Source organism: Notechis scutatus, chromosome 12, assembly GCF_049901735.1.
Source record: "Notechis scutatus isolate UNSWTSFEM ecotype Mainland chromosome 12, rNotScu1.2, whole genome shotgun sequence".
Lineage (NCBI taxonomy): Eukaryota > Metazoa > Chordata > Lepidosauria > Squamata > Elapidae > Notechis > Notechis scutatus.
In genome coordinates, this window is record NC_142020.1 from 14,838,670 (window position 1) to 14,859,176 (window position 20,507).

General features: G+C 42.9%; 2 protein-coding genes across 7 annotated transcripts in view; both read left to right on the forward strand.

Moving 5' to 3' along the window:
* Positions 1-9: 9 nt before the first annotated feature.
* Positions 10-6,530, forward strand: MRM2 (mitochondrial rRNA methyltransferase 2). The gene is made up of 3 exons (XM_087942227.1): positions 10-89; positions 827-1,116; positions 5,413-6,530. The coding sequence occupies exons 1-3, from the start codon at positions 82-84 to the stop codon at positions 5,862-5,864; spliced, it is 750 nt and encodes a 249-aa protein (XP_087798353.1). The 5' UTR covers positions 10-81; the 3' UTR covers positions 5,865-6,530.
* A 978-nt stretch (positions 6,531-7,508) lies between these two features.
* Positions 7,509-20,507, forward strand: part of MAD1L1 (mitotic arrest deficient 1 like 1) — a 301,718-nt gene continuing 288,719 nt past the window's right edge. For all 6 annotated transcript variants that reach the window (XR_015745184.1, XM_087942214.1, XM_087942215.1 and 3 more), the window contains exons 1-4: positions 7,509-7,568; positions 15,630-15,807; positions 16,531-16,659; positions 19,542-19,721. Coding sequence is in view for 5 of the 6 variants with exons in the window: in XM_087942214.1 (XP_087798340.1) it covers positions 7,552-7,568; positions 15,630-15,807; positions 16,531-16,659; positions 19,542-19,721 (504 nt within the window). In the remaining variant the exon portion in view is untranslated. The remainder of the gene's footprint in view (positions 7,569-15,629; positions 15,808-16,530; positions 16,660-19,541; positions 19,722-20,507) is intronic.

Genomic DNA, 20,507 nt, shown 5'->3' on the forward strand with positions numbered 1-20,507 from the left:
GGGAGGAAGAATGATTGTGGATGACGGACGCGGTGCAACCCGACAAGTGTCCCCCAGATCCCGGAAGTGGCCGGGGAAACCATGAGCCGGTGAGTGGCGCCGAATGCAACCAGAGGTCCCCCCCAATTCCTGCTTCCTTTGTTCGGGGCTGGGGAAGGGTAGGGTGGGGTGGGGGGTCTCACGAATTGGGCTTGCCAAGATTCCCACGCCCCTTTTCCTTGGGTGGGCTGAGGTGCCTTTTTCATCATGGTTGTTTAATTATAGCTCTTCCTCTTGCCTGCCCGGGTTATTTCCATAGAACATCACTCTGGAGGGGATTGTGGGAATGGAAAGCCATGCACGTGAAAGCACGCTGGCTGGGGAATTCTGGGAGTTGAAGTCCCCCCATTTTAAAGTTGCTGAGATAGAGAAACGCTGGTCCAGAAGATAAGGGCAATTTTCTTTCCTTTCCTTTCCTTTCCTTTCCTTTCCTTTCCTTTCTTTTCCTTTCTTCCTCCCTCTCTCCCTTGTTTCTTTCCCTCCATCCAGCCTTACATCCGTCCACCCATGCATTGAACCATCTGTCTGTCCATCCACCCACCCATCCATCCATCCATCCATCCATCCATCCATCCATCCATCCATCCATCGAACCATCCCATCCATCCATTGAACCATCTGTCTGTCCACCCACCCACCCACCCATCCATCCATCCATTGAACCACCCATCCATCCATTGAACCGTCCATCCGTCCATCCACCCACCCACCCATCCATCCATCCATCCTGCTGTGTTTATACCTGTTGCTAATTTTCAGCAACCCCACTGGTTTTTCTCCCTTGCAGACCACGGAGGCTGCCCACCATTTTACTCCAGATCCAGAAAATCCACACAACGGGGCAACATCTGAAATCCAAAACCGGGGCAGAGCATCGCTGGCTGGAGAGACATTTCCGAGATCCATTTGTGAAGAGAGCCAAAGAAAGGAACTACCGTTGCCGAAGTGCCTTCAAATTGCTGGAGATTGATGACAAACATTGCCTCCTTTGGCCTGGCCTTCATGTCCTGGACTGCGGGACGGCCCCTGGTGCCTGGGCTCAGGTGGCTGTTGAAAGAGTCAATGCCGCAGGATCTGGTGAGTGGACGCTTAAGGCTGCTGAGTCTGTTTTGCAACCTGTTGTAAGCCAGCCATACTGTGGTTTGGGTTAGTTTGGGATCGTGTCACACGAGCCCTCTGGTAGTTTTACTTTTTGTCTCACTCATGGCTTCTGGTGGATTATTCTTCACCGCAAGGGAATAAGGGCAGAAATATGGATTGGGTAGAGAAAGAGGGACTGGTCGAAAGTCACCCAGTTGGCTTTTATGCCTAAGGCGGAACTAGAACTCACCATCCTGGTGATTGGCACCAAAGTCACCCAGCTGGCTTTCATGATTAAGGTGGAACTAGAACTCGCAGTCTCCTGGTTTCTAACCCAGAGCCTTAACTAATTAAACCAATCAGGTTTTTACTTCCATATTCATGCCTTTGCTTTTAAAGTTCTGTATGCCCCCACTTCATTTTTCAGTTCTAGTAATTTAACACCCATACAAGGTTATGCCATTGAGCTTCCCTAAATAACTTTAGCTTTCTGACATTACTCCATCCTAACTGCCTTGTTGCTCTTTACATTTTAAAATGGCTTCCTTGTTATGTTTGTAATTTTGTTTCTCTCTTCCTCTGCTTTTTCAAACTTCACATTTTTCTTAGCCTGAGTTCTTATTTCCAACTGTAACTATAGCCAATGCTAGAATACAAGGGTTTGTACAGTAAAACTCCGGGGTGGGATTCTACCAGTTCGCACCTATTCGCTAGAACCGGTTGTTAATATTCTAAGCAGTTTGGAGAACCAGTTGTTAGAAGAAATTACTGGGCTAATCCTGTAAGGAAGGCAGGAAAGAAACATTCTGGTGTTGCTTAAAGAAACTGCCTCTCCATTAATCCTTATGACATTCTTGGCAGGACTAGACTTCCTGTCTCAGGAACGTCTCTGGAGTTTTTTTCCCTTCCTTTGCTGGTACTTTGCTTGTGTGGAGGGACCATTCAAAGTTACAGTGGCACTGAAAAAAGTGACTTAGGACCATTTTTCACACTTACGACTGTTGCAGCATCCCCACAGTCATGAGAGTCCAGGCGAGGAGATGCGTGCCTCGATGTGAGTGATATTGAGTTGGCCACATCCAGCCAATAACATGACCACCAAGCCATGCTCACCACCTAAGCCACGGCCACAGAACCGGTTGTTAAAAAATTTGAATCCCACCCCTGGTAAAACTCCCTCTAATGGGAAGGACAAACATATTTTGGCACATCTTTTCAGATCAATATTCACATCCTCTATTCCCTGCTTGGTGACGGAGAAGCAAAATAATAGCGAGAACATATGCGGATTGGAAGGATATGCAGGTAGTCCTTGACTTACAACAATTCATTTAGTGACCTTCAGTGTTACAACGGCATTGAAAAAAAGTGGCTTTTGACTTACACCATCCCCATGGTCACATGATTGAAATTCAGATGCTTGGCAATTGACTCATATTTATGACGGTTGCAGTGTCCCAGGGTCATGTGATTGCCTTTTGCAACATTCTGACCAGCAAAATCAATGGGGAAACCCGATTAACAAAACCATGTTGCTAACAAAACATCTGTTCACAACTGTGAACAAGAAAGGTTGTAAAAAGGGGCAAAACTCACTTAACAAATGTCTCATTTAGCAACAGAATTTTTGTTGCCGTAAATCAAAGGCTTCCTGTATATCTACAGCTTTGTCCCTCTTAGGATGTATTCTTGGCCTTTCCGGAAAAAACCAGTGATTTTATGATTATAATGACATACACACAACCCCAAACTGGGAAGGAGATAAGCTTGCCTGTCTTAGATGTCAATAAACCCAGAGATCATGATTTAAAAAGAGGAACCAAAATGCCTAAGACTGACCTTTGCTTGCTTTTGCAATTCCTACCTGTTTTATGGCATTTTGCGCAAACTGTAAATCAACACAGCAGCCTTGGTTAGGAAGTAGCTGGAATATTTCAAAGCTGTAAATGTGTTTTTCTTCAGATTCATTTTTTTTCCATTCCTGTTTCCTCTGCCATATGTAAGTGGGATGGTGGGAGAGGGGTTGCCACAAACTTCATAAAGTGTGATTGTTTTAGTTCTGCCTATTTATATTAATCTCCTTCTATCCAATAAATATTGCCAAGCCATGTTTTTTCAAATATTGACTATATGGCTAGAGAAATTCTTCCCTCTGTTTGAATATGCATTTTTTTAAAAATCTCTACCCAAGGCTTCCTTTTAATATCATGGGTTTTCCCTCTGGGAAATGATGGTGAGAGCTGTCTTGAAAAGCCTCAATTTAATTAATTAATGTCAGGCAAAAGTGCCCTGACAGCAGAAAATATTACTGTTGGCTGACTCTGGAGTGGTTTGACGACAGTACAAGACAGTGATTGATGAAGAAGTTTTCTGAATTATTGATCCTTACAGAAAGCTTTGCTCATAAAAAAAGACCATTCTTGTTAGGAAGGTGCTAAAAATAAAATGATAGAATTGATTAAGAGGCTGGTCGTGAGTGACTTTCAGTAATGTTTTTTTTTAAATGCCACGGATATAGAATGCAAAGTGGTTTTCCTATTTTCCTTGTCAGCCTTGCACATAGAGAGAAGCTCTGTTATGGCCAGAGTTCACAGATTTTGCTAAGTCGTAAGGTGGCTTATTTAGTCCTGCTTTTTAATAACCTGTGGTTTATTGGCTCAGTGCATGTGTGACCTATCCAACTATGGCTTGTATAATACATATAAATAAGTCCCAAATGTGCTTTTTAAAAGACAAATAGACTTCTTTGCTTTTTTTTTTCCCCTTGAAAGTGTTTTGCTTCTCATCCAAGAAATTTCTTCAGTTCAGCTTCTTGGATGAGAAGTGAAACATTTTCAAGGAAAAACAAACAAACAAGAAAGTCCACTTGCATTTGGGAGAACATCTTTGGGACAACCATGACCTGGATGATTGAGAATCTCCACAGACACATAACTAACAAAATCTTAGCTTAATGCAGTATGTCAACTCAGCCAGGAAGGTCACTCAATACTTCTACTTAATAAGTGAACAGAAGTCTATATTATTATCCCTGGGAAGAATGCAGCAGTTCTGCCCTAACTCAAGCGTTACACCTTGAACAATCAGTAAGTAGACCATTTACTGCCTGGCATTTCATAGTTTCTAGAAACTGGGAAACAGCTTTCTGTTAAAAACTAAGAATCCATTTATGCAGAGCCTTTAAAAAAAAAGATTTATTGCATAGCATTACTTCTGGGTAATAGTGTATGCTAAAGTTCCCTCAAGCCACCGATACAATGACCTGTGGATTAGTAGATGTATCGGTCTTGTCCACTTGAAAATTCAGGGGGTGTAGGTGTCTTTCAAAGCAATTGGACTCACTTGCCCCATAAATTTGCCTATCAGTGGCTATTATGTGATTTCTAGGTTCCCAGGCAATATGTCATTATATAACGGCTCCTGGAGGAGAACCCTCTAGCCAGTGATTTTATCTTTATGTCCTCGGTGCCCTTTTCCTCATAAAAATGGCTAGAATTTACTTGCTCTTGTATTGTTCATCAGTGTACCAGCAGTTAAAAAGGGGGGCAAAACCCCCAGGAAAATTGATTTCTTCCTGGAATTCTGACTAAACATCACAAGTGTCTTTTTGTGAATGTTGATATCGTAATGAAATGTGAGAATAATCTTGGGGGACAAAGGGAAGAAATACGGCCTAGAAGAAACAATTAGATAAGAGATCCAGGAGCTCCCAGTTGCTTAACAGTCAGAGGAAGACACTTGAAAAGGATCCATCCTAATTGATCACAGAAGTTTGTACTTTCAGATCTAAAAGTCTCTGCCTTAAAACAGAATTAGCTTGTCGTGTTTTTGCCCAGTTCATCTGGGTGGACGGATTAATATTGGCACCGAGGTTTCAAAAGGAGCCAGGTTTTGTTAACGTTTTCTCTCTTAACAATTCTTCTCAGAACTATTCTTCCTCCCGCAGAGGAAAAATCCAAATACTCAAATGCCAAACGTGATCTACAAACTAATTTATGCGGGTCCAGCTCATTTAATTAGTTGAAACCCAGTAGAAAATAAGAAAATGGGGCGAATTGAGCACATCGGAGGTCTCCAAACTTGACAACTTTTAAAACTCGTGGACTTCCACTCCCTCAATTCCCCAGGCAGCCATGTTGGCTGGGGAATTCTGGGCATTGAAGTCCACAAGTCTTAAAGTTGCTAAGTTTGGACAGTTGTAAACTATGGATCAGTTAACCAACGTGGTGTCTAGCCAAAGGCTTCTTTGAAGACCGATAAATGTATTTTAATCTGCTTTTTTGTGCCCTCTAGACCCAAAGCAGCCTGTTGGCTTTGTCCTCGGAGTTGATCTTCTTCATCTGTTCCCTCTGGAAGGAGCAATTTTTCTCCCTCATGCCGATATCACTGATCCGGGCACCCACAAGGAGATCCAAACCCTTCTCCCGAAAGGAAAAGCAGACATTATCCTAAGCGACATGGCCCCGAACGCGACCGGCATCCGGGAATTTGATCATCAAAAGTTGATTCATCTCTGCCTGTCTCTTCTGGATCTGGCCCAAGGCATTTTGCAGCCAGGAGGGACCCTGCTGTGCAAATTCTGGGATGGCAAGGAGACCCACCTCCTCCGAAGACGGCTGTTGCAAGACTTCCAGGAAGTGAAGACCCTAAAACCTTCAGCGAGTAGGAAAGAATCGGCGGAGACTTTTTTCTTAGCAAAAACTTACCGAAGCGTGTCAAATGTGCAGCAGAATAAGCTTGAGTAGCGCTATGCATTTTGTGTGGCATCACTTAGCATTAAAGCACCAGGCATGGTTGCAACAATAGCTGCATTTTTTTGTTTGCAGGGTAATGAATTACAGGTCGAAATTTTGCAGGGTAGTAGAGAAGTGAGGTCCTTGGTACTCTCTGACCCTGATGGTTTTTTTGCAGTCTTTTCATGACCCAACTAGGTAACATCATCAATGCTAGAAGGCAGTAGGGTTTGCAGGGTGGAGGTGGAGGAGGAAGAGCAGGAGGAGGAGAGAAGAAGGACTATGGGTCCTTGGTGATCCCTGAGCTTAGTGGTTTTCTTGCAGACCTTTCATAACCCAACTAGGTTTCATCATCAGTGCTAGAAGGGAGTGGTTATTTGCAGAGAAGAGGAGGAGGAGGAGGAGGAGGACTGTGGGGTTCTTAGTGTTCTCTGAGCCTGATGGTTTTCTTGCAGATGTTTTGTGACCCAACTAGGGAACATCATCAGTGCAAACCTCACTCCCTTGTGGCACTGATGATGTTCCCTAGTTGGGTCACAAAACGTCTGCAAGAAAACTACCAAGCTCAGAGAGCATCAAGGGCCCCTGATCCACAAATATTCTATAAGCGCTGGAAAAGTTTGTGTGCGGTGTTAATTTTAAGTTGCATAAATAAATAACCAGTGGGACAAAACACAATCTCTCTGTTGTGTCCATTCGGAAAGAAACTGTTGTGCGACTTCATCCCCAGAGCCTCTCTCTCTAGCAACAGCTGCCAACAAAACCTTGCATCGAAAAGATAATTTATTTACTCTTTATTCATTGAAACATAGCCTCTCATCCTAAAACAATTCAGGGCAACTTAATAAACCAGCATAACAACTGCTATAAAGCAGTATAAAATCACACTGAAACGTTATGTAAACAATGTAACACAGTGTAGCAATAATGCAAAACAATAATAGTACAAAAACTAAAATAGTGTAAAAGAATATAAAACAATACGAATAGCATTAAAAACAGTATAAATGGTGTAAAAGAATGTAAAACAATACAAATAGTACAAAAACAGTGTAAAATAGTGTAAAAGAATATAAAACAATACGAATAGCATTAAAAACAGTATAAATGGTGTAAAAGAATGTAAAACAATACAAATAGCAAAAAAACAGTATAAATGGTAGTAAAAACAGGGTGTAAAACTTGCAAACAATACAAATAGCATAAAACAGTATAAATGAAGGACTCCCAGAATTCCTCAGCCAGCCAAGCTGGCTGAGGAATTCTGGGAGTTGAAGTCCACAAGTCTTAAAGTTGCCAAGGTTGACACCCTGGTGTAAAAGAATGTAAAATACACATGAGCATAAAAACAGGGCAAAACAATATACAAACAATATAAAATATCATAAAACCGTATAAAAACCATCCGCAATAATAAACAAAAAATGAAAAAAACTCAGCGATGCAGGTTTGAATATTCTCTTTCTTTCCTCGAAATGGACTTGCTATTTTTTCCTCTCCTGCTTGAAGAAATGCCACCCTCCGCCAGAAGAGCGCGCCGCGCCTCCTCCTTCATTTCGCGCCGCGCCTCTATTCCGAGCACTACGGCCCCCCCAGAGCGAAGGAGCTGGGAAGCGAAGGCGACGGTTTCTCGCGAGAGCTGGGCGGGGAATTCTCGCAGCGCCGAGGAGGAGGAGGAGGAGGGAGAGGCGAGGCGGCCATGGCCGATTGTGGAGAGTAAGTGCGCGCGCGCGCGAGGCCGAGGGTGTTCACGTGGGTCCCGCGCGGGCGGGGCGGCAGAGGGCGGGCGGGCGGCGACCGGGGCGGAGGGGTCTCGTCTCGTCGCCTCAGGGACCCGGAGGTTGGGGAGGGCGAGCGGGTTAACGGGCTTTACCCCCACCCCACCCCTTCGCCGGCTTCGGTCTTCCCTCTGGAGCCGGAGAACGAGGGCCCGTCCCACGCGGCTTCTTTCTCGGTCGGCGTGCCGAGAGTGCTCCTGGGCGTGTACAGAGTGCCATCGCAGAGCAGCAGATTCGTCCTTCCCCTTGCTGTACCTCCCCGCTGCCTTAAAGAGTCCCGTCTCCGTCTCGTTTATCAGGAGGGCTGTCCCCATCCGAGTTTGTTTGGAGACACAACCGCACACACAACGGGGACACCCACCCACCCCAGTTTGGGAAGAAAAGAGAAACTGGGAGGGAATGGGATGAAGAGAAACGAAGAGCTCACATTGCCTTTTGATGTTGGTTAGACGGAGTTTGCCTGGGTGAAAGGGGGGGAGCATAGGAAATGCAATGCCAACAACACAAAAGTTGCATCAAGTGGACCACAAAACCCCTAAACTTTAGGAGGGCCAATGTGCAGGCAGGAGGCGATGGGTTTGAAGCCAACATGTGAAAGGGTGTCCCAGGATGGGGAAGGTCATGCAAAAGGAGCCCGGGGTTAGGTTTCCTCTTAGTTGTTGTTCCTTTGGAGATTGTATTATGATTTGTTTGCTTCTGTTTGCAACACTTGTCTCCTTTTGTTTCCACTTGGGTGGTGTGATTGTATTAAAGGTTTGGAAACTGACCAGCAGTGAGGAGCTGCACATATCAGTTGTGGGATTCAGATTTTTTTTACTAACCAGTTTTGTGGGCTTGACTTGGTGGTCTTGATGGGAAAGTTACTGCAAAATCCCCGCCCCACTAACCTGCTTTCCAGCTCTGTTCTCCTGTGCAGGGCAAACCAAAGAAGACCCAGCTGATAAGCTGGGACTCCATGGGAGGCAGAGAAGCTATGGCAGGGTTGCATCCTATCCCCCTCCCTTTTTAACTTCTACATTAGCCCCCTGATCAACCTCTTACTGAACCCTGATGTATATCATCCTAAGGTAGCGCAATGTAAAATCCCAATTCTCCTATATGCCGAGGATGCTGCTATAATCTCACAAACTCTCCCATAGGATTGAAGAGAGCAATTACGGCAACACTTGAATATTGTAGACAGATTAAGCGGGTCCTTAACTTTGATAAATGAAAAGTTTTAGTTTTTGCTAAAAGATCTAGACCAGGGTGTCCAACCTTGGCAACTTTAGAGTTGTGGACTTCAACTCCCAGAATTCCTCAGCCAGCTTTGCTGGCTGAGGAATTCTGGGAGTTGAAGTCCACAACTCTTAAAGTTGCAGGTTGGACACCCTGATCTAGACAATACTCCTAGAAAATAGAAGGGTATATAGTTTAGAACAGGTTAGGACATTCAGATACCTTGGGGTGGTTTCCCCCTTGCAAGGGACATGGAAGGCACACCTGGATCACAGGATTGCAAGCAGCCTATAATAGGATTAGGATTAAAGCACCAGGCATGGTTGCAACAATAGCTGCATTTTTTTGTTTGCGGGGTAGCGAATTAAAGGTCGAAATCTTGCAGGCTAGTGGAAAAATGAGGTCCTTGGTGTTCTCTGACCCTGATGGTTTTCTTGCAGACTTTTCATGACCCAACTAGGTAACATCATCAATGCTAGAAGGCTAGAAGAAGGGTTTGCAGAGTGGAGGTGGAAGAGGAGAGAAGAAGGACTATGGGTCCTTGGTGATCTCTGAGCTTAGTGGTTTTCTTGCAAACCTTTCATAACCCAACTAGGTATCATCATCAGTGCTAGAAGGGAGTGGTTATTTGCAGAGAAGAGGAGGAGGACTGTGGGGTTCTTAGTGTTCTCTGAGCCTGATGGTTTTCTTTGCAGATGTTTTGTGACCCAACTAGGAAACATCATCAGTGCAAACCTCACTCCCTTGTGGCACAACAACTCGGGGCAATTTACGATCCATAAACCAGCACAACAACTCTATAAAGCAGTATAAAATCACACTGAAACATTATGTAAACAATGCAACACAGTGTAGCAATAATGCAAAACAATACAAATAGTATAAAAATAGGGTAAAACAGGGTAAAACAATGTATATATAATATAATTTCTTCTCAGCTTGCTTTCCATTTTCTATCTTTTTTTTGGTCCTTCCTCTTAATTTCGCCTCTTTCCCTGCTCTGACAAATTGTTGTTCCACAACTGGTTAAAAGAAAATGGAAACGGAAAGAGCTGAGTGTTGCAAAGAGAGGCAAACAAGCAAGTCATAAGCACAACCTGCAAGAAAGGGAGCTAGCCAAAGTATAAAAGAAAAAGATTAAAAAAAAAGACATTTCTGTTTTCTTTCCCAGAAAATGCAAAGAGGATTACGAAATTATTTTTACCCTACCTACAAAAAACAGTCTCTCTTTTTTCTATTATCAAAACTACAAATCAAAAGTTAATTTTTGTTCTTTCATGCAAAAAACCCCCAAAACTATAAAAGAGATTTCCACAGCAATAAAATTGGCAGTCCTTGATGCCCTCTGAGCTTGTTTTCTTTCAGATGTTTCATGACCCAACTAGGTAGTATCATTACTGCTAGAAGGGAGTGGGGTTTTGCGTAGTAGAGGAGAAGGATGCTGGGCTCCTTGGTGCTCTCTGAGCTTCATTCTTTTCTTGTAGACATTTCATGACCCAACTAGGTAACATCCTCCAACCGTGTTCGACTTCATAGTTCAACCCTGAGCTGCAAATACCCTTCTTTTGACAGCAATAAATGTATTTGTCATCTTTTCTCTAATCCAGGGGTCTTCAAACTTGACAGCTTTAAGACTTGTGGACTTCAACTCCCAGAATTCCTCCTCTGGTCATGTTAGCTTAGGAATTCTGGGAGTTGTGTGGTAATATATTTTATTGATCATTTTATCATTTTCTGTAAGGCCTTTGTATAACTAGCAGTAAGTCTAGGAGATGTGGGCATTCTTGGTGGGGGTAGGAGTATCTTTGCTCAGAGTGCCTCATTCTGTTTTGATTCTGCCAGTTTAGAAGGAATAGGAAAATGGGTGAAAGTTCAAGGTACAAGATACACAGTTGTGCTTTCTCATGGGACTTTCCAAACTTTCCCATGAGACTTTCCGTGGCTGTATGATCTCACCCTAGCAAGGTAACATCTGGGACTTTCCAAGATTGTGTGTTCTCATGCTGGTGAAGTAATCTCCTGTTGAGGTCATTGTTTTCTGAATATGCATACTGTATTTTGCTTGTGTTTTTCTCAATAAATACTGCTACCTGAGTTCTCTCAGGGTTGGCATTTTTCTCAGAGACAGTTCCCTGTGTCTCATTTCAATGTCAAACCACCATAAATGGTGACCCCGACGTGATAGCTTGGAAAGCTATACGTTTCCCGCATCCTATACTCATCGTCGCGGACGTCGACTGGGCCCTCATCTTCTTCGCTGGACGAAGATAGATTCTTTCGTGAGTATGGGGGGAGATCTCTCGAAGGCTCAGAAAGAGCACATCAGGGAATTGAGAGGGATCATTGGGAATAGTTTTGGGTTTGGAATTGGCAGTAGGGGTTGTGCTGTAGGAAAGAAAGAAATTGAGGACTTACTACAGTATGTTTGGAAAAATATTAAGTCATATCCAGAGGGAGGTAGTATTAAAGTAGAGTCCTGGAAAAGATAGGGAAATTTTTGCACGAGGAGCCTCGTGCCCTTCTTCAATTTTGTTAACCTGGAGAGTGATAATGGATGCATTAGCTACTTATGAACAACCGCTCCTATCACCCCCGAAGAAGGTTTGCCGCTTTACCATGCGGTGCGTTTGTTGCCGCTGACGGCACCTCCAGATAAATCTGGGGGACTGTCTGGCGCTAGAAATACTTTGTCAGAGGATAAGAGTTTACCTTTAAGGGTTCAGGTGGATGCAGTTACTGCAGCTATTCAAGAAGCAAAGAATAGAGGGGAACTATCAGGAGAGGATTTGGTGGAGTTTGGAGTAGAAGTTCAACTTAATCCAGTGGAAATTGTCATGGATGCTGCATTAAATCCGCAGCGGGAGTGGAAGCCTTTACAGCTCAGAATTTTGAGGGAAGTTAAGCAAGCAGCAAAAGAATATGGTGTTAGAACGCCATATACTCAGGCATTGTTAGAAGCAGTTGGTTATGGAAATAAAATGATTCCGGCTGACTGGAAAGCTCTGTTGAATATGATTTTAACTCCAGCTCAATATTTGGTGTTAGATCAGAAATGGAGACAGCTGGCAGTCCAGAGGGGAACAGCAAATGTTACCCCAGATCAGCTTTACGGAGCTGGTAATTTTACAACAGTGGAACAACAGAGAGATGGTATGCCTGAGGAAGGGTTCATTCTTCTCCCACAAATAATTTTTCAAGCCATAGGGTCTCTCCCTGACGGCGAAGGTGGTGAGAAGACCTTTACTAACATCAAACAAGGGAACAATGAACCCTATGAAAATTTTATTAGCAGACTGAAATTGGCTATTGAAAGACAAATTGATAATCAATTCGCCCAGAAAGAGTTGCTTTTAAGTTAGCAGTAGAACAAGCTAACACAGATTGCAAAAAGATTTTAAATCCACTGGTAGCAAGTGGAGAGAGAGAAATCGCAGATTTGATTAATGCATGTAGAAAGGTAGGAGTCAGTCTTTTAACATGGAAACTTTAGCTCTGGCTTTACAAACAGGACATGCTCAAAAGGGAATTGTTTCAATTGTGGGAAGCCTGGACATTTTAAAGCGCAATGTCGGGCTCCTGGAGGAGGTCAAAGTCAGCAGAATAAGAGATCAATGGGACAGGGTGTTCGTCCTAAATCAGTGTGCCCAAAATGTAAGAAAGGATACCATTGGGCATATCAGATGCTCCTACAGTTTTTACTGATGGAGGGAAAGTTTTTGGTGCTTGTGTTTGGAAAGATAAATCTGGAATTTGGCATACAAAAGTGACTTCAGAGCAGAAGTCTGCCCAGCAGGCAGAACTTGCTGCTGTAGTTTTGGCTTTTCAAAATTTTCACAATCAGGATTTTAATTTAATAGTGGATTCATTGTATGTGTATAATTTGTTACCCTTTGTAGCAGGTTCTTATTTGTCTCCTGGAATATCACCTGATATTTTAAGATTGCTTTTGTTGTTACAAGGATGTTTGGAGCAGCGTGTGAATGTGTGTTTTGTTGCTCAAATGCCACGCTCAAGACCATGTTGACTAAATTAAATAAAAAAGGAGGGAAGCTCCTGGGGCTTCCGGCGATTCAAGATCAATTAAATGATTCAAGATCAATTAAATCTAGCTTTATATACTTTAAATTTTTAAATTTGTCTGGTAACCCCCTGCGGCGCGGCCAGCAGGCATTTTCTTCTCCTTCTACAGATGCAGTGAGACCTCGGGTGTTGGTGCGGTTCCTTCCAGATCCGCATGGGTTCCTGCTGAACTGATAACGTGGGGCGTGGTTATGTAGCAGTTGAACATCTTGGTCAAATTCGTTGGGTTCCTGGTCGGTGTGTTCGGCCTGATCATTCGCAGGCACCTGTGAAGGAAGTTTCGGAGGAGCAGGATGGTGCATCTGTGGTTCCTGATCTTGCTGATTCTGCCTAATCTGTCCTGGGCTGCTCGGGTGCGGAGAGAGCAGCGACAGCATGTTCAGCGTGCCGGAGAGTTGGGCGATGATTTGTGGACAGATAATAATTACATTAAAGATTTACGCACAACTGCCAAAAACTTGAACATCACCAATTGTTGGTTGTGTATGCACCTTCCTGGGAGAGTGGGAGAAGGACTAACATTGCATGGAGTGCCTTTTGAGGAAAAAGATTTAATAAAGAATGCAACCTGGAGAAAACAGTTGTCTTGTGCTACAACAGAGCAATTCCAGATCCTAACCATGGGAGGTAATCTATGGACACAAATTTCTCGAGGTCTTATCCCGCCTTTGGGAATTGCTATGAACTATAGAGATATTCATATTTTAAATAATTTTACTGTTGCTATGTTTAATGATACTATAAAGAATATTAAGATGATTAATGTAGAAATGTCTGAAATTCGTACAGTTACTTTGCAAAATCGATATGCTTTAGATATTATGTTAGCTGCCCAAGGAGGAGTTTGTGCTTTAATTCATTCACATTGTTGTGTTTTTATACATAATTATGAGCCAAACATTACAAAGACTGTTCAGGACATGGAAGATCGTATTGCTCAGCATCAATCTGGAGCTGATGGGTTTAATGCATCATTCTGGGACAGTCTGTGGTCCTGGCTTCCTGATGGATCATGGTTTCGCTCCTTATTGCAAGGGGTTGTTATTATTATTGCTATATGTATCTTATTATGTTGTTTTATTCAATGTATTCCTAATCTATTACAAATGTGTACCTCAGTCTTCCGGCGTGAAGGATCAGGTCATGAGGAACTGTGTACTATGCCACTAAAACACCCCCTATCTTTGAATAAATAAAAAAGGAGGGAATGTGGTAATATATTTTATTGATCATTTTTATCATTTTCTGTAAGGCCTTTGTATAACTAGCAGTAAGTCTAGGAAGATGTGGGCATTCTTGGTGGGGGTAGGAGTATCTTTGCTCAGAGTGCCTCATTCTGTTTTGATTCTGCCAGTTTAGAAGGAATAGGAAAATGGGTGAAAGTTCAAGGTACAAGATACACAGTTGTGCTTTCTCATGGGACTTTCCAAACTTTCCCATGAGACTTTCCGTGGCTGTATGATCTCACCCTAGCAAGGTAACATCTGGGACTTTCCAAGATTGTGTGTTCTCATGCTGGTGAAGTAATCTCCTGTTGAGGTCATTGTTTTCTGAATATGCATACTGTATTTTGCTTGTGTTTTTTCTCAATAAATACTGCTACCTGAGTTCTCTCAGGGTTGGCATTTTTCTCAGAGACAGTTCCCTGTGTCTCATTTCAATGTCAAACCACCATAAGTTGAACTCCACAAGTCTTAAACTTGCCAAGTTGAAAGACCCTTGATCTATTCTATCTATCTATCTATCTATCTATCTATCTATCTATCTATCTATCTATCTATCTATCTATCTATCATCTATCTATCTTTATCAATCTATTCTATCTCTCTTCTATCTATTCTACCACTCTATTCTATCTATCCTATCTTTCTCTCTCCCCATCTATCTATTCTATCTATCTTTCTTTCTTTCTATTCTACCTCTCTTTCTATTCTATCCTATCTTTCTCCTCCTATCTTTTCTCTCTCTCTCTCTCTCTCTCTCTATATATATATATATATATATATATATATATATATATATATATATATATATGTTGGCTTGGTTGGTATTTTCCCCGTCATTGTAGTTCTTTTAAAGTTGTAGCAACGTTTCAGCAGACTCATCTGCCATCATCAGGCTTCTGTATATATACATACATATAATACGGACGTACATACATACATACATACAAGCCTGATGATGGCAGATGATTCTGCTGATATATATATAACTATAAATATATAACTACATATGATATATATATATATATATATTATATACATGTAATACCCGAAATTAAGAAAATTATATATATATATATATATATATATATATATATATATATATATTCTACCTCTCTTTCTGTTCTATCCTATCTCTCTCTCCCCCTATCTATTCTATCTCTCTATCTATCTATCTATTCTACTTCTCTTTCCCTATCTATCTATTCCAGGGGGTCTTCAAACTTGACAGCTTTAAGACTTGTGGGCTTCAACTCCCAGAATTCCCCCTCCAGTCATGTTAGCTCAGGAATTCTCGGTTGAAGCCCACAAGTCTTAAACATGCCAAGTTGGAAGACCCTTGCTCTAATCAAAGAAGTCAGATTTAAAAAAAAAAACTAATTTGGAAGGCTACAGTTTGGAGTGAAATAACTTGACCTGTGTGTGAAGAGAGACGCCTTTCATTTTTCTAAAATTATTTTTCATTGTATGCATGGCAGAACTCGGATGCAGATGGAGGAAGAGGGGCCGAACACCACCGTCTTCAACCTCCTGAAGACGTTTGACACCTACGCGGCCCTCTATAAGGAAGAATCGTCCGGGGAGGATTCGTTTCTCAAAATCGACTCACTGCCTCATCCGGACTCACTCCAGACCCAATACGAGCAAAAGATGAAGGTGAGACAGTGCTCATCAGTGGTCACACACCTGGCAAACAAGCCCATCGCCTAATCCAAGCAAGCAAAAATTGAGCAAACTTAATAATGATGTACATTATAAGTACAGCGGCCATCAGCTTGCCCAGCCTGGGGTCTGTGCTCAAGCCAGCAATCGTAGACTTCTCTCTTTCCCTCTTCTTTCCCTTTGACCCTCAACCCTATAGTGTGGTTGCCAGTGTGCTAATTTTTATAATTTTACTATGGTTTTTAATGCTGTTTTACCTTTGGATTGAGAGCTCGCCCAGAAATGGTTATAAGTTGGGCAGCTGTATCATTGTTTTAAGTAAATGAATTAGTTGACTAAGTAGTTGTGATTTGGTCCATATCCAGAAGGATGTTTTAGTTTGGAGGTGAACTAACAACAACAAAACATTCTTCTGCCCACCAAATATTTTGCCTATCTGAACTAGCTGACGCATCCCTATTGATGCTTATTTTACTTTTCGCTAAACACAGAAAACCGGGTGGAGCAGGGGCCCTGAATTCCTGGACAGAATATTGTCTTACTCCTGGGTAGGGGTGTGTGGAAGTTGCTTGTAAAATGCTACAGGTTAACTCTAGGCCCTTCCCATCCCATACACCCCTCCAGAGATGGAGGCCTGGCCAGCCTTCTTCAACAGCTTCATGGGATTACTTCTTGGTCTCTTTTCCCTTTTGGGCAACGGGTCCTCTGGAAGAGCAGGCCGAGCAAATCCATTCGGACACGCGGCTGTTGCAGATGAAACGGGAGAAAATGCAGATGGAATTAAGTCACAAAAGGGCCCGGATTGAACTCGAGAAGACAGCCAACCTGAACGCCAACAAGTTTGAGGTGAGCTGGGGATGGGCTTCTGCCTTTGTAACCTGGCTTGCTTGAGGGTTTTGTTCTATCGCTTTGGTCTCTGTGGTTTGTAAGCCACAGTTTATGATTTAGGCCAGTATGCAATCATTTTTTCAGCTTTGGAAGCCATGCTGAGACCAGATGCTCCCACACTGCCACATTTTGAGCCTGGGAAAATGGGAGAGGGGAATTTCTTGGAGTGTATGTGGTTAGACATAACAACATTCTTTTTCTAAGTCAAGGTCATGTTATTTCTGCACCTGGGTGAGGGGAAGTCTCAAGTTGGGACAGATGGTGATTGCGGCATGTGATGCGATGATGGGTGTAGGGAGTTGGATTTGTCATTTTTTACTTATTGCAAAAGGAATCGTGGAACTTTCAGATTCGGGATTCCCCAGTTGTGCCAGTTTACTATCCAAAAGAACTTTTGAGACGATGTCTAATCTCGGAGTTATTGGTTGGAGTAGAGGTTTTCTGGAATGTTGACACATTTATGATTTATTCAAGGCAGTCTAGCTGGCATCACCTGGGAGATTTGGATTAGGGTTATGAGTTCAAGTTCTCAAGCTGTGCCTGGAGTCACAGTCATTCGTTTAGTGACCATTCCAAGTTTTACAACGGCACTGAGTTACCGTTTTTCACACTTAACGGTGGTTGCAACACCCTCAGTGTCACGAGATCAAAGTTCAGACTCATAAGTTACCACGGTCGCAGTGTCCACGGGGTCACATGATCCCCTTTTGCGACCTTCCAACCAACAAAGCCAACAGGGGAAGCCAGATTCACTTAACGATCGTGTTGCTGGCTTAACAGCCGCAGTGATTCATTTAACCGCTGTGGCGGGCAAGGTTGTAAAAATTGGGGCCAAATGTTCTTAACAAATGTTCCGCTTAGCAGCAGAAATGTGGGGGCTCCATTTTGGTCGTAAGTCAAGGACTGCCTGCACGAAGACCATCCGTACGTTACAGCCAGAGCTGGCGAGGCTGAGATGGACGCTGATAACTTGGACAACAAACTAGAAAATCAGCGATGGCTAATTAAGACATTAGGCACGTTAATAGATTATATCTTTCAGGAGAGGCTGGCAGGTGAGGACTTTCGCAGGTAAAGCAGACAGCGGAGAAGAAGACATGACAGCATAATTATTCTATAAGGGAAAGGAAACTATTGGAAAACAGAAAGTCTCAGATAGTAGAAGGACTCCGTGCCGAAATGCAGTCTGATCCAGTGGTCGCCACCAGTGGGCTGGGAGCCACTCGTGGGCCGTGAGAAAATTTTGGTGGTCCACAGAGAAATGACCCCCCCAAAGCAATTAATCCAGGAAGCGTGGGAACACAAGGCTTGCATCGCTTGCATTGTGAACAACATGAGGTAGTGAGGGGAGGGAGGAAAGGGCAGAGGGGGGGAACTTGCACCACACACCCCATGTGTCTGGCTTGGCCACCGGGCTGCTTCTTTCCGCTACTTTCTTCTTCTGCTTTTGGCTGCACGCAAGGAAAGCAGCCAAAGTCTTTCTTTCTCTCTCCCAAACTCCGCCAGAAATGAATCTTTGGGACCCTGCAAGGCCTCCTGCTGCAAGAGGCTGCGCCAGCAAAGACTCATTTCTGGCGGAGTTTGGGGGAGAGAAAGAAAGACTTCTGCTGCTTTCCTTGCATGAAGCCAAAAGTCTCTCTCTCTCTCTCCCTCCCCGAGAGAACGGAGCTGGAGACGGTATGCTGTGATCCAAATAAAGAATGATCGATCGGTAGGAAAACGGGGCGGGGAATTTTCCTGCAGACTTTTTGGGGGATTTTCCCAGAGTCTCTGCTGCTTTCTGCAGAGACCCTGGGAAAACGTCAGCAAGCCACCGTCAATCAACATTCATATTAGTGGTCCGTGGATTTAAAATTATGCATTTTGGTGGTCCCTGAGATCCAAAAGGTTGGTGACCCCTGGTCTAATCGACTGCATAAACATAAAGCAACAGCTTTAAATAAGACTAGAACATCACGAAACAGAAATGTTCCACGGGCATTTATTTTATTTCATTTTGGAAAGATATGGAAGGAAAATTGGCCTAAGTGGTTTAAGATGGTACATTAAAAAAGGGAAATGGAGAAGAAAGCTTTTGCTGCCCATTACACGCAAATGTTATCAAAGGAACAGTGGGGGGAAAAAAGAGTTTAGATGGAAGATGGAAAAGCGGTTGATTGTGGTAAGGGTGAAAGCCAGTGGACTATATAATGTCTAGATGCAGCTCATTTGCATGACAAAGCAAGACATGATCAGGTTGGAAGGAGACTATGCAGGCCTTTATGTAAAAAAAACAAAAAAAGAGCACAGATTGACAATGGCAGTCAGTGAAAAGCATGGAATCCAGCTTGGAAAATGACTTGAGCAAAGTTTTTTTTTTTTTTTAAACCAGATTTTAAAATTCAATCTCTGGAATATAACACACTAAAGCATTGTGGGATGTATTTTGTTTTTTGCAGACATTTCATGACCCAACTAGGTGACATCATCAGTGCCGGAAGAGAGAGGGGGGGGTTATATCATCATAGCACTGATGATGTTACCTAGTTGGGTCATGAAACGTCTGCAGGAAAAACCCCAAACTCAAGAGAGCCCAAGGACCACACAGTCCTCCCCTTCTTCCTCCTCTCCCTTTTAGCAGTGATGATGTTACCTAGTTGGGTTATGAAACGTCTGCGAGAAAACCACCCAGCTGGTGTTCCTTAACCTATAGCAACCGTTCGAAGTTACGACAGGCCTAGCTTAAGGTTACTTACACCCGACTTCTAAAGTACCAGTGATTATTTCCAAGCGACTTGAAATCCTTTCATAGTGCTAATATTTTTTTCTCTCCTAAACTTTCTCTTGTTTTCTTTTTCCAGCGGGAAGCTGAGTGTAACCAGGAGCTCCTTAAGCGCATCAAGCAGTGTCAGGAAAGGGAAACCGAGATCAAAAATACCCTTCAGGAACAACTCGAGATCAACAAGACCTGCCAGGAGAACATAGAGACCCTGAATAAGAAGCTGCAGGAGAAGGAGATCAAGCTGGCCGAGGCGAATGAAGTGAGGGCCGAGCCGCTGATTTGGTGAATGTGTCTTTGGTGTCATTTTGGAGCAGACGTGGGTGGATAGTCCAAATAACTTGTGTTTCAGGAATGAGGTGACTGTTTAAAAAAAGAACGACACCGAGTGGTCTCTTTTCCTTGAAATGAATGGCAGCATCTTCTGATGCTTTAAGGCTGGGGCAGCAGAAGTTAAGAAGCTATATCTCTAAGCCATTCCAGGGGAAGAATTCTTGGGGGCATAAATAAGAATAATTGGCAGTTTGAAATAAGGAGAAATTTCCTGACGTTGAGACCAATTAACCAGTGGAACGACTTGCCACCAGAAGTTGTGTCTGCTCCAACACTGGAGGTTTTTAAGAAGAGACTGGACAGCCATTGGTGTGGAATAGTATAGGGTCTCCTGCTTGAGCAAGGGTTGGACTAGAAGACCTCCAAGGTCCCTTCCAGCTCTTTCTTTATATCTATCTATCATCTGTCTATTTTTATTATCTATCTGTATCTGTATCTATCTGTCTTTATCATCTGTTTGTCTATATCATCTGTCTGTCTATATCATCTGTGTTCATCATCTATCTTTATCATCTGTCTACCTTTATCATCTATCCATCCATCCATCCATCCATCCATCCATCCATCCATCCATCTCCGTATCCTATCTCTCATATATATTTTTTATTTTATTTATATATTATCGATCTATATCTTTCTATCTATCTATCTATCTATCTATCTATCTATCTATCTATCTATCTATCTATCTATCTATCTATCTATCTATCCATCC

Bases quoted from the DNA above. Each gene is read 5' to 3' on its own strand.
- MRM2 (XM_087942227.1), top strand. The intron at 1,117-5,412 runs GTGAGTGGACGC...TGTGCCCTCTAG, and splicing joins AGTCAATGCCGCAGGATCTG to ACCCAAAGCAGCCTGTTGGC.